Source organism: Leptodactylus fuscus, chromosome 4 (genome assembly GCF_031893055.1).
Source record: "Leptodactylus fuscus isolate aLepFus1 chromosome 4, aLepFus1.hap2, whole genome shotgun sequence".
In the NCBI taxonomy this organism is placed as follows: Eukaryota; Metazoa; Chordata; class Amphibia; order Anura; family Leptodactylidae; genus Leptodactylus; species Leptodactylus fuscus.
In genome coordinates this window covers 75,546,078-75,560,672 of record NC_134268.1, presented here as the reverse complement: position 1 = coordinate 75,560,672, position 14,595 = coordinate 75,546,078, and the positions used below count along the sequence as shown (strand labels likewise).

Genomic DNA, 14,595 nt, shown 5'->3' with positions numbered 1-14,595 from the left:
ATCCCTAACCTGATTTTAAATTCAGTGTTTATTGTAGTATTTAATAAAGTATTACATACTCCTACAGTCAGCACTGCAGTTTCTGGAAGGATATGGAAGGGAAGACATTACCATCGCAGAATTAGAGGGAAATTCAAATTCTCTATGGACCATTAGCCCTCCAAGTAGAAATTCAATGATACAAAGCCTTATCAACTTGAAACATGACTTCACACTTGTTGTCCAATGGACCATTCAGCGGTAAGTAAATCCAGCCAGTATATATGTATCCATATGAATCAATTTATATGTTCAGTTCAGGAATTCATGTGTTCTCTATATAACATGAGACACAGTCGCAATATTTTGCTGTTGCAATCTGTAAATCTTTGTTAGTCTCTGTGTTATATAATATGTAATATGTATGTTTACTTTGGTCTCTGAATTCTCCCTATACCTTCTTCTTGTTGTTTTATTATATTTTTCTTCTGTATATGTTTAAAAATCTGGTCTGATACTCTTCTAATGTGGCTATTCTCTCACCTTTCACTGGCTAAAGAGAATGTAGTAATGGGGACTGTGTCAAATGTAGCAGAGTTTTATTGTTTGGTATAGTGATAGGGCTGCATTTAAACCCATTATTAGGGTTGAGCGATTGGGATCGGAAAAGATCGGATCCCGATCGGCGATCGAGGAAATTTCACGATCGCGATTGGTTTCCGATCCCGCCTAAAAAAGATCGGGAACGGAATTCCAATTCCAATTGCTCAACTTACCTGCACAAATTGTTTTTGAAATCTGATTTCCGATCATTTTCCATCCGAACCCGATCCCAATTGCGATCCTAATGTAAGTCAATGGGATTTTTTACTGATCGATAATCGGATTTTAAAAACGATCCTATTCACTACACAGCGTGGAATTCAGAAATTGAATGCTTCAATTTTTGGACTCTGCGCTGTGTAGTGATTAAAAAATACCCTGACTACTTAAGTCCCCCCTGCTGCTGCTTACCTGCACAGAATCGCTGCCCCTGCCGCTCCACGCTGCTGTCGCTGCTCCACGCTGCTGTCGCTGCTCCACGCTGCTGTCGCTCCTCTTATTTCTTCTACGCAATTGGGATCGGGTTCGGATGGAAAATGATCGGAAATCAGATTTTAAAAACGATCCTAAAATCTCAAGATCGGCTCAACCCTACCCATTATCTTAAATGAGATTTGCTAATATAGTAGCTTTGTATTTAAGGTAATTACTTAAAAGAACATCTGCAAACCGTTGTAACCATGATCAGATTGTGTAAGTACATATCACCACTGGTTCAGTCACTAGTAACACAGTTTATGTTTCTTCTATGTACCAATTTAGAAATTTCAGCCTTGGAGCTAAAGCAGAAATCACTGGTGAGAAACACACTGTTTCTTTGACAAATGCTACGCGATTAGCAATTGCAGACATGATGGAAGCTAAAGAGTCAAAGACAGTGTGAGTATGCCATAAAAATAACCTCTTCATAGATAACGGCTTAGGTAAAGGTATCTATCAACATACTTAAGGAGTCTTGGCAAGAAGGAGCTAAAGAAGGCCCATTAAGGTACATGTAAAATGTGAAAACCGTTATTAATCTTACATCAGCCCTGAAATCATCTTCAGTTACAGTTTTATGGTGTAAATTATAATAAACGTATCATGTGGTTTAGATCCCACTCAGTGTCAGACAGAGGTGCCTGGGGCCCATGAGGGAAATTCATTGTGGGGGCCCACTATATAACTATATACAAATATTACCTGCTTGCTAACTTGCCTTAGGATAGGACTCCCTTAGCTCTGTGAGCAAGATTACTGTGGGCCCTCACAGACAGTAAGGAGACAGGGACCAGGACAGAGGGTTGTAGTTGACTTGTTCTGTGCCTAGATGTCAGCTCAATCACCGTGTGCATTTATATATAACAAACTGGACCATAGGCTCCATTTGATCCTGTAGTGCAGTGAGTGTATTGTGCCATGCTCTTGCAGGGCCTGGGAGGCTAGGTGCCCACTAGATCCACTGGGTCAGGGGCCCAACAGTGGATTCATCTGCTCTCCTGTGGGTCAGCTTCTTTATCCATACGTCAAAATTTTATTTATTTTTTTTCTTGGTCATTGGGTCATATACAAGGCCTGCTTATTAGTTAATGATTTTGCAGGAGATGGTTGGAGTCATTAGATATGTATTTATTTATTTATTTTCTGAAATTCTAGAATGCTTGAACATATCTATCCATGGTATATCAAAGCACCAAGTGATTCCACAGCAAAGCCCATACTGCAACTTCTCAAGGGTAAGCATTGTCTTCTGTTAAAGCTGCATTTCAATTTAAATTAAAATTTTAAGAATCATATAGAAACTTATAATGAACAACCAAATGTTTTCACACCTAATTCTTCTTCTGCTCAACAGACCAAGAATTTGTAAATATTAATGTAAGTCTCAAGAGAAATGGTACCGGTGATTTTGCCCGAGAGTGGTGGGTCCTCAATCAGGTGAAGAAGCATTCTTCAAACAACGTTGGCTTGGAACTATTCGTTTTCAGCGATAAAGTCAGCCCTCCTAGTCTAGGATTTTTAGCTGGTTATGGGTAAGCATCTTCAAATACAGACAGGATTTGTGAGTACTATATACTGTATATAAATAGTTGATGATACAGCTTAGTATGGTCACTCTCTTCCTATATAGCGACACTACACATCTGTCTACCACAAAAACCTCTGTCAGACATATACTGTCTGACACCGAGCATGAAGTCCCATAACATAGTTTAATATGAAGATAGAGCTATAATTAAGTCATGAAGCTGGATGATGTAATATCTAATATACATTCATACTTCAGCTTTCTTTTCAATTTAATTGTTCCTTTGAATCTAAAAACTTTCACAATAAGTACACATGTGGTTCCAGTCTTATGGCAGTTTAAATGGGCTGCATTCTGTTTTAATCAACCTTTCATTTCAGGTCTACAATTCTTTTCTTGATTAATTTCATAGCCTTTCATGGCACTTTTTCTGAAACAGAGTCCTCAGTGTAGCAATAGTTAAGTAATAAAATTTTGCCTGCCGCTACCACTGGGAATTGTAAATCTATGTCTCTGTAAAGGTAAAAGGGAACTTGGGCACATATTTGCAGTAGAAAAGAGGAACTGATTTCTGATTTAATTGCTTTTTTGTTGTTCAGAAACCGCTTTAAGCAGAAAGGCTGCGGCAAAAAACGCTGCATTTTACAGGCCCTACAAAGTGGATGGGATTCTAGCATTATCCCATTAACACATTTCAGAAAATTGCAAATGGCATTTTAGTTTGAAGGCTTTTTTAACGGTATTAGTTTTCTGGGGGGGGGGGGTGTTTGTAATTGGTATTCCATTTTTTGCGGTGAGATAAACCAAACGAGCAATTATATATATTTTTTTTAATAATGTAAATGTTAGGTAATGTAATAGTTTAAAATTGTCAAAATCGAATATGTAAGCTTTATTTTTGAGAAAATGAAAATACTTTTAATAGGAAAAATGTTTTCTCGACATATTTATAAACATTGTATTATTTATTTCTTTATTTTCTTTCAAAGCCGTATAGGATTTTAACACTGGGGCTCAATTGCTAGTACAATACACTGCAATAGATATACTTGTAAAACCAGCAACGGCGTTCTGTTCGGATCTGCCTCTGAGAGGCATCACTACTGTGATGCAGCCACAGGGCCTTTGCAATTGCATTGGAGGGTGAGGGGGCAATGGGGCTTTCAGTTTCACTCACTTTAGATGCTAGACTTTTAACCATGGTATCTAGAGAGTTCAACAGCCAGGACTGATATTGTCACCATTTCAGCTGTTGCAGAGAGTGCCCAATTGTCAAAGTGTCAGAAGAAGTTACACTCAAAAGAAGAGCCTATGCGATCACAATCACATCCATGTATGATGGAATATGTTACTGACTGCATTCCCCCACATATATGTAATTATGTACCAAGGGGTTAAGGCATTTAAGCCATATTCCCTACTTACTAGATGGTTATTGACCATTGAAGACGCCACTACTGACTACTGAAGAGTAATGTGTAACATAATGATACAATACTTCTAACATGTCTTTTTTTTTTTTTTTTTTTTTTTTTAGAATCATGGGATTGTACGCTTCTGTGGTACTCGTAATAGGAAAATTTGTACGAGAGTTCTTCAGCGGAATATCCCACTCAATCATGTTTGAGGAACTACCAAACGTGGACCGTATCCTAAAATTGTGCACAGACATTTTCCTAGTAAGAGAGACTGGGGAATTGGAACTGGAAGAAGATTTGTATGCCAAATTAATATTCTTATACCGCTCACCAGAAACTATGATCAAATGGACAAGAGAAAAAAATAAATAATATTAATGAACTCAGTGATTCAGTTGACTTTATTTGGATTGTTAAAAGCACAATATTGTCATAGCTCTCATAAGAGCTTGGACACTTGCGATGAAGAAGCAATTACCTTTACAGTACAGCAAAGTTACAAAGGGTCTGGTATTTTTGGATCCGAAGCCAACAATATCACAGTAACTTTTCTTTAGATCTTCAAGTCTTCTTCATATGGCCAATACAAAGCGAGAGTGGGAATACAGTTGTACAGCGGTGCAAGTGTTTCTTCAGCAAAGACATCTCCTGGAATGTGCAATATGCTGCTTTAGAGAGTCCTAAACCCATGAAATGGCAATTGGTTGATTTTTTTTATCATTCTAACAAGGCCTACTGCAGCAAAGGGTAAAGAAGTGACTGCACAATTGCCTGTTATAGGGAAAGAGATTATTTATGCATTAAAGCCTCACTCTACATACCGAAATACACAAACTGACAATCTTGTTAACTGCCTTATTTTATTGGAACTTCCCATCAGAATATTTTCTTCAATGATTTGACTGTTCTCAGGAAAACAAAAAAAAAATACATACTAGAAATAAGTAATACAGAGATAGCGCAAGGCCAAGTCAACAGCTGTTCCTTTAAGGTGACTATATCCTGACTCATTGTTACACTGTTGTTACGGGCTGAGATGCATGCCTCTAACTTGAACATACAGTACCTTATACATTTTGTTTCTAAATTAAGGAAGAAAATGTTTACACTACATATTAACCTTTCTTTTTACTGTAGTCTAATTTTTATACCCATAGTTTACCATAAGTCAAACAACCTTTAACTTATTTATTTCTAGCCTCAAACTCCCACAGTCTTGATCAGGGAAACGTCACAATGTAGAAATAAGATTACAATTGACCATCAGCTGTTTAAAGAGCAAATGTAGTAAGTTAGCCGTGGCTAGTAATAAAGCACACATTCTCTGGTTTGCTGTTTCTTGCTTACAATAAGCATATAGATTTACTTGAAAATAATGTCATTATATTCTTTATTTGCAGCCAAGAAAGAAGTGAAATACTGGAGGGTTTTTTTTTTGGTTTTTTTTTAAACCTGAACATTCCTTATAATTTAATTAAGGGCTACTAGTTAATAAACACTGTTTGTAAATTGCAATATGTAATATACAAAAGGCATGCACTTGTGTAGTTCTCAGGGTGGTGCCGCACAGGGTATCGGCTCTAGCACAGACACAGGGAGCGCTGCAGCCTCCAGTGCTTTCACTTAAGTAACATCATTGGTTTTTCTTTATTACTGGTCTTGCTACAACTTGCAAAGCCACACAGCCAGTAATAAAGGCAATCTGCACATCAGTTTGTGCTTCACATTGGCAGCTGCAGCACTGAATGCATCTGTGCAGAGGTCTGTATTCTGTGTGACATCACCCCCATTGTGGCCATGTTATAGTGAATAGTGCAAATAGCTTCCCAGGGTGGAATTAAACTGCTCATTATGCCATTGTATTAACTCAATCAATCAATTATTTTTATAGTATACCTGCCATGTATGCACCTTTGGGCAGCCATTTTGTTGACAGCATTAGTAATTACATTATTTTCTTACTTAACATTATTGATATAGATAATAGTGCTAGTAATGTACAGTGGTAGCAGTACCAATAGGATACATGTTGGCTTTAACAAAATGGCTGCCTCTACTGCTTGTAGGTAACTGGTCCATCTGTGCAGCACCAGAATGGGGTAAAACAGTCGGTTTTCACATTGTTTTGGATTCCACTGGCCATTACTGTCGGGGTTCATCGATATAGCAATTCAGCCTAATATTATTTAATTCATCTTATTCCCTGATACAAACGATGTTTTAGGAGACCCTCTTCTGTAGCTTGCTGCCTAGGTGAACCCTTTCATATACGTCATTACACAAGTCATTTAGAGAGAATGTTTTAACCACTAAATTCTAGACATGCAGCATCATACTGTAAATGATGAGCCGTTCCCTGGAAGGTAGAATGACCTTAAAAGTATTTATTTCTCTACATTATTGATAAAAGAAAAACTGTTTTACTTCCTTGATTCTCACATTGCATGATGAAGCAGCAGGTGCTATGGTCATATAACTGCTGTAACATTTTACTGATAATGGATGACGTTTGTAGAATACTGTTTGCGTGACATGGGACTTTTCCAATGGCTGCTTTTTTCTTACCAAGAAAACATTTTAAAATAAATTTTTTTCACAATCTGTTTTTTGTCATAAATCCTATAAGAAAATGGAAACGAGAAGTATCAGAAAATGACTCGGGATTTATTTGTACTTTAAAAACTAGAAAGTATTGAATGGAATTTAAGGTACAAAATTACTTTGCTGTGATAGATGATGTACATTGTAGTGGTTACAATTAACAAAGTATTAAAAAAAGTGAAAGGTATTGTACTTCTAATTCTATGTAAAGAAAAGATTTATTATATCTTTAAGGGCTCGTTCACATCTGCACCCGATCTCCGTCTGTCAGGTTTCCATCTTCTGTAGACAGAAAACGAAAACCCGACAGACCGGGTCCGGCCATGAATGCCAGGGAGCGTTTTGTGTTCTCCGAGGCAAAAACGTTATTTTTTTTTTTAAACCGGACACACAGTCCTGCATGTCCGACTTTGTGTCCGGTTAAGAAAAAAAATCCGTTTCGCCGCGGAGAGCACAAAACGCTCACCGGCACTCATGGCCAGACACTTTCCAAACCCATTCAAGTGAATGGGTTTGAAAAATGAATGCAGGTTTCCGTCTCCTGTCCAGTTTTGGGCAGGAAACGAAAACCTGCATAACGGAGGACAGGGCGCAGATGTGAACCCAGCGTAAGTTGCAGTTGCCCTAGCTGTTTTTTTTTCCCTGAGTTATTCCCCAGTCTACGTAGGGTAGGTGGAGATAAAGAAAATCTATCACTTCACCTTCATGTTGCAGCGCAAATAATGGAAACCAAGAAGACATATTCTCCAGAGGTCAGTACTTTGTGGTTGAAAAAAGTGTTTTTTTGGGTTTTTTTGGAAGACGGTTTCCAATCAGTAGTGGACAGATAAAATATGAGAAACGTACGAAGAAAGTTCCATACTGCTGCCCTTATTAGACACTAGGTTCTTCTCTACCAAATTAGTGGTACCCGTCCCATGGAGTGAGCCTTAAAGATAATGTATTACTCTATTTTTCAGACTATAAGATGCACCCATCATTTACAGAGTAAAAAGTAGGAAAAATATTTAAATATCAATTAAATATTCCCTGGTGGTTAAAGGAAGTGAATAGATCAGTGCCATAAACTGCCCACACTACCACACATATACTTACACACAACGGATATATACTGCCAGGGCCGGCGTCGGCTGACTGCATCTGGTGCTAGGTTTTTTCTTTTGTTTTTTTTTTTATTAATAAGTCGTTACCTTCTGGAGTAACTCCAACAGGTAATGGGCCTTATGTACTTAATGATTCTCGCTCCTGGCCTACACTTTCCTTTAAGTCCTCCAGGAGGCCCCTTTCATATCACATCAATGAGGGTCAACAGTGTCGGGACGTTGCTGACAGTAACGTGAAATGCAATACAAGGGGCCCCCTAGAGGGCTGAAGTGGAAGTGAAGTCAGTTGTTTCCAAGAGTGGGGATTGGTAAGTACGGCTGTGGACCCGTATCAAGGGTATATTTTGTGCGAACCCCACAAGATTCGTCTCACATGGATCATCTGGCAGTTTTGGATAAGTCCAAACTGAAAACTCTGGAGCCAAGGAGAGGTTAGTGACACTGGTTGTTATGTTTGTCACCTACGAGTATAATAATAGTTCTGCTGATCCCAAAATTTCTGCAATATTTGCAAAAAATACTGCAGTGACCTTTATGAGACATAGTACTGTATGAAGAGGCCACTGTTGGACATTATACTGTGTGAAGTAGCCACTATGGAACATTATACTGTATGCCGGGGGCCAATATGGGACATTATATTGTGTGCAGGAGCCAATATGGGATATTATACTATGTGAAGTGGCCGCTATGGGACATTATACTGTGTGAAGGGGCTGCTATGGGACAGGGGCACTATGAAACATTATAGTGTGTAATTGTGACATTATACCGGGCGATATGTTCTATGGGAGGGCCCAAGTCAAAAGTTTGCTATGGGGCTCAATATTTGTTAGGTCCCTATAAACAGCTGATTTGGAGGCCACGGCTTGAGATTCCCCAATGATATTGTCCAATAGTTATGTCCTAATCAGTGGTGGATAGGAGCAACGGATTGCTGATACTTTGCATCAAAATAAAGAGAAATAAGATACAGATGTCCGTCTCAAATTCACACACATATAACCCCTGTAAATATTTTTTTACTTAACAGCAAGTATACAAACAACTCTGCTACAAATATATGTGCACACACTCAAATCTACTGCACAAAAAAATGCACCTCTGCCACACACAAAGTACATATTCACACAACACTGCTACACACAAGCACACCAGGAGAGATAAACCAATGAAAATACACCAGAATTCTGGTGTAGTTATTACAAAAAACTGGTGAGCATGCCTTCCACCTCATTTTCTATGTGTTTTAGACAATTTCTAACAGTTTCTGTACCTTGTATAATGTTGGCGGGGCTTGTTGAAATGGGGGTGTGATGTAATATGCTGAACTGTGAGCCAGAAATGCCAAAATTTTGGAAATTGCACCAAAAGTTCAGCAATTGCACCTAATTTCTGTTCCAAAATTTGGTTGGAAATTAAGCCAACTAATAAATAGTATACTTTTTTAAGTTTTACTAAAAGTATGCCAGATTTTCAAACAGCATGAGACTGTTGGGAAAATCGGGCAGTTTTAGGGTGCATTCACATGGCGGAAAATGGTGAGGAATTTGGTGTGGAATTTCAGCACTGAAAAAAGCCTCCCATTGACTTCAATGGGTTCCTTTTTCTAGCAGATGTTCTCTGAGCACTGCTTGTGTGATATGTGTAATAAAGGGGGAGGCGAGAGCCAGGGAAGGCTGATCACACAAGCAGTGCTCAGGTAACATCACAGAGACTTCCGAGTGCTCCACGCTGGATAATTTGCATATCAATAAAAGCGGGCTAATTCAAAAATGGCTGGGAGCAGGGTCGGACTGGCCCACCGGGGAACCGGTGAATCCCCCGGTGGGCCCTGAGCCCTGACTGAAAGTTTTCATTTTACCAATGCATTTGCCTCAACACACAGGGGCCCCCATTAGCTGATGCTGAAGCTGTACATATCGGAGGACAGCATGTGCATCTTCTGCATCAGCTAATGGCCGCTTCCTTCACTTACCTGCAGCAGCTACGGCTGCTTTCCTTTGAGGTTTCGTCCCTGCTGCCCACACTTTCTCCCTCTCCCCCCCCTCCTCCTCACAGTGAGTCCTCTTACATCGTAGCGTGTGGGGAAGACAAAAGCTGTCTGATGCGATGGTTTACTACTGCTGGAATATGTGAGTAAATTATTTTGGTAAAATATGTATGTTTAATATGTATCTATGTCTACATTTGTGTAAAGTATGTGTCTTGTATACTGTGTGAGTACTGTATGTTTGTATACAGGTATGTGTGAGTATATACAGTATGCTATAATAATGTGTATGTATATATGTGTGTATATATAGTATTCATACAAGTATATATATATGACTTATATATGGTATATGAATGTATATAAATGTATATGTGCTATAGTATTGTATATGTGTGAGTATAAATGGTATATATATAAGTCCTGGTTCACATCTGCGTTTGGTGATCTGTTTGGGGAGTCTGCATGGGAACCCCCTCCCTCCCCAACGGATTACCAAACGCATTAGCAAGCAGTGTGCAGTGAAAGTGCGCAGACCCCATAGACTATGGGGTTCTTTCCGCGCGGTGTCCGCACGAGTCATGTGGACAGGAAAGTAGATTGTGAAGTACTTTTCTGTCTGCATGTTCTATGCAGACACCGCACAGAAAGCACATGGACCCCATTATAGTCTGTGTGCTTTCACTGCCCACCGCTTGCTAATGCGTTCGGTAGTCTGTTTGGGAGGGTCCCCATGCGGACTCCCCAAATGGATTACTGAATGCAGATGTGAACCAGGCCTGAGTGTGAGGTATATAGTGAGTGCAATCCCATCCAATGATTGCAGAAAAACACACACGGCGGACACACTGCAATCTCCAAAACTGTTGCTGTTTTGGAAATCGCAGCATGTCACTTATACCCACAGAAACACCTGCAGTTTCCCTATAGGTATAAGCATACCTCCCAACCGTCCCGATTTCCGCAGGAAAGTCACGATTTGGGTGACATGTCCCGCGGTCCCGGTTGGAGGGAGGTATGTCCCGATTTCAACTCAGATCTGCGTCCAGAGGACGCAGATCTGAGTTGAACACACATGCGGCTGAAGCAAGAAGCTGACACAGGTCAGCTCCTCGCTTCGCCGCTGCCCGCCTCTCTCCCTGACACATGCGGCTGAAGCTGCTCGCGTGCTCGCTTCGCCGCTGCGTCTCTCTCTCGCTGACACATGCGGCTGAAGCGAGGAGCTGACCTGTGTCAGCTCCTCGCTTCGCTGCTGCCGCCGGCTCCTGGCTTGTGGACGCGATGTACAAGCCAGGAGCCGGCGGCAGCGGCGAAGCGAGGAGCTGACACAGGTCAGCTCCTCGCTTCAGCCGCATGTGTCAGCGAGAGAGAGACGCAGCGGCGAAGCGAGCACGCGAGCAGCTTCAGCCGCATATGTCAGGGAGAGAGGCGGGCAGCGGCGAAGCGAGGCTTCAGCCGCATGTGTCAGTGAGAGAGGCGGGCAGAGAGCGGCGAGGGAGCGGAGGAGAAGGTAAGTTTAATGTGGAGGTGGAACGTGAATCTGGGGGCAGATGAAGGAGAGGACGGCATGACACTGGGGGCAGAGATGGAGAGGATGGCATGACACTGAGGGCAGAGATGGAGAGGACATGAATCTGGGGGCAGAGATGTGGGACATGAATCTGGGGGCAGAGATGTGGGGACATGAATCTGGGGGCAGATATGGAGGGACATGAATCTGGGGGCAGAGATGGAGTGGACATGAAACTGGGGGCAGAGATGGGGGACATGAATCTGGGGGCAGAGATGGGGGACATGAATCTGGGGGCAGAGATGGGGGACATGAATCTGGGGGCAGAGATGGAGTGGACATGAATTTGGGGGCAGAGATGGAGGGACATGAATCTGGGGGCAGAGATGGAGGGACATGAATCTGGGGGCAGAGATGTGGGGACATGAATCTGGGGGCAGAGATGGAGAGGACATGAATCTGAGGGCAGAGATGGGGGACATGAATCTGAGGGCAGAGATGGAGTGAACATGAAACTGGGGGCAGAGATGGGGGACATGAATCTGGGGGCAGAGATGGAGAGGACATGAAACTGGGGGCAGAGATGGGGGACATGAATCTGGGGGCAGAGATGGAGAGGACATGAATCTGAGGGCAGAGATGGGGGACATGAATCTGGGGGCAGAGATGGGGGACATGAATCTGGGGGCAGAGATGGAGGGACATGAATCTGAGGGCAGAGATGTGGGACATGAATCTGGGGGCAGAGATGGAGGGTGTGATGAATCGGACCCCAATCATCATTCTCAGCTATATTTATAACTACCTATGTATTTTATTGTGTTGACTGACCCTCAACTGTATATCTTGGAGAATAACTTATCTGGTCTGTATTTGCCATTTTTTAAGTCATCATCCTGCTAAGGAATCTTGTTATCTCAGTAGGATGTGAAGGCTAGTGACCCAAATGGGTGAATCTGATTATCTGTGGCCAGTTGCCAAGATCAAAAGCCATTGTCTCACCCTAGGCATGGCATTAACATATCTGTGCTAATGTAGTATCTCTCAGCAGGGGGCCATCCTGGCTCAGTGCCCTGAGAGCCCTACTAACATCTCTCCACAGACAACCTGACTCCACCTGGTAACTTCAAAGAGTTATAGGTTTTTGATAATAATCTCTCCGAGGGAAAGATGTTACCATTATGACAATTAGATCTTCCGGTGCGTAGTAGTGAGACGCACGTTTTTAACCCAAAAACTTTAAGCCTACGGGCCTGGGAAAAGCCCAGGCCCAGTTCTCGTTACTCAAAGGGTATTGAGTTATCATGTTTGGTGTCAATATGCTGGGAAACTTGCAGTGAGCAAAGACATGCCACTTGTTTGAACGTATATTCATGTAATGAGGAATTATGACCATTTATAGTTATTTGATTGCCAAGCTAGAGGGTGGTCCGAAAGCTCTGATGATGTCATTTCAGGGTGGAGCCCAGGGTCAATATAAGAGTGACCTGGGGCGGAGCTAGTGGTTCTTGTTCTTCTCATCTGGACACATGTGAGCAAGTTGGCTCTGTGTGTGGCCCCCTCCCCCCTTGCTGGGGGGAAGGGCGGGGCAGAAGTGGCCATGTGCTGAGAGACAAAAAATTGCCATGCGGCCAAGGGACTTTGAAGGAGAGTCATGTACTACTTTAATGCTAATGGACTTATGGAATTATGAGGACTATGACGTAACGCCTATCTGATCATGGATTTATGGACTATGGACTTTTTAAATCGGTGTGGAAAAACTCTCTCTATTGCTATATGCTATGTGGGGGGGTGCTGCGGTGCCCCCACCAGAGACTTTAATGGACTGTATCTCCTGCCTTGTGGGTACCATGCGTTGGCTGCAGAATCGCCGGGTTTCTAAGGACTGTTTCTGTTTCTAATCTTTTAATCTCTGTAATCTGTTTTATCTCACTGCACTGTAACATACCTTCTCTGTAACCGTATAAGCTTGTGACCGCCAAGGTATATCTTTATATGTATTCCTGGCTGACCTAGTATCGACCATCTTGGGTTAATAAAATGTTAAAACTTTAGAAGGCTCTTCTCATATTATCCTATAAGGCCCGGTCCTCTCTCTGGGTTTGTGGGAGTGGGCGGTATAGTTAAAAAGACGATCGCGGGTTCCACCTGCGGCAAAGGCCGGGTGGGCCAGCGGCTGCGGCCGTGTGGCTGAGGTGCGGGCCGTGTCCTCGCGCCTTGTGACTTTTAAATCAAGGAAAGAGAGACGGATTTATGAGTACAAGTTTATGACCTTGTTTAACCCCTTCCCGACATGCGCCGTAATAGTACGGCGCATGTCGGGTCTGTAACTATGGCGACCGCCCGGGAGCCGGGCGGCCGCCATAGCCGCCGGGTGTCTACTGCTTTAAGCAGTAGACAACCGTCTCTAATGCCTCCGATTGGCCGGAGGCGCCATTTTCCCGGCGGCGCATGGGCGCCGCCATTTTGGCAGGGATCGCCGGCTCCTGGAGCATGCTCCGGGGCTGACGTCCCGTTGCCATGACAGCCGGGAGCCTTGTACAGGCTCCCAGGCTTGTCTGCAAATCCTCTCTTTTGCAGGCTGGTCTATGCAGCCTGCAAAAGAAAGGATGCTTTTTTGCAATGCATTGCAATGCATTAGCATTGTAATGCATTGCATTAGTGATCAGACCCCCTGGGGTTCAACACCCCTAGGGGGTCTAATAAATGCAAAAAAAAAAATAAAAAAAAAAAGTAAAAAAAATATTAAAAAATATAAAAAGAATTAAAAGTTCAAATCACCCCCCTTTCCCTAGAACACATATAAAAGTAGTTAAAAACTGTGAAACATATACATGTTAGGTATCCCCGCGTCCGAAATCGCCCGCTCTACAAATCTATAAAAATATTTTTCCTGTTCGGTAAACGCCGTAGCGGTAAAAATAGTTGAAAGTGCCAAACTGCCGTTTTTTCACTGTTTTGATTCTGATAAAAATTTTAATAAAAAGTGATCAAAGCAGTAACATTTCCCGAAAATGGTAGAACTAAAAAGTACACCCTACCCCGCAAAAAAGACGCCCTATGCATCCCCGTACACTTACGTATAAAAAAGTTACGGCCATCGGAATATGGCGACTTTTAGAAAAAAAATTTTTTAACACAGTTTTGGAATTTTTTTTAGGGGTCAAAATGTAAATAAAACCATATAAATTTGGTATCCCTGGAACCGTACCGAAACACAGAATATAGGGGACATGTCATTTTGGCTGCACAGTGAACGCCGTAAAACCAAAGCCCGTAAGAAAGTCGCAGAAATGCATTTTTTCTTCAAATCCACCCCATTCTGAATTTTTTTCCTGCTTCCCAGTACATTATATAGAATAATTAATGGTAGCATC

At 42.0% G+C, this 14,595-nt stretch overlaps 1 protein-coding gene across 1 annotated transcript in view; it reads left to right on the top strand.

Annotated features, from left to right (window-relative positions):
* Nucleotides 1-5,937, top strand: part of PIEZO2 (piezo type mechanosensitive ion channel component 2) — a 265,739-nt gene extending 259,802 nt beyond the window's left edge. The window contains exons 50-54 of the mRNA XM_075270713.1: nucleotides 68-240; nucleotides 1,345-1,461; nucleotides 2,218-2,297; nucleotides 2,417-2,594; nucleotides 4,128-5,937. Of these exons, the coding sequence (XP_075126814.1) occupies nucleotides 68-240; nucleotides 1,345-1,461; nucleotides 2,218-2,297; nucleotides 2,417-2,594; nucleotides 4,128-4,380 (801 nt within the window). The 3' untranslated portion in view covers nucleotides 4,381-5,937. The remainder of the gene's footprint in view (nucleotides 1-67; nucleotides 241-1,344; nucleotides 1,462-2,217; nucleotides 2,298-2,416; nucleotides 2,595-4,127) is intronic.
* Nucleotides 5,938-14,595: the final 8,658 nt, after the last annotated feature.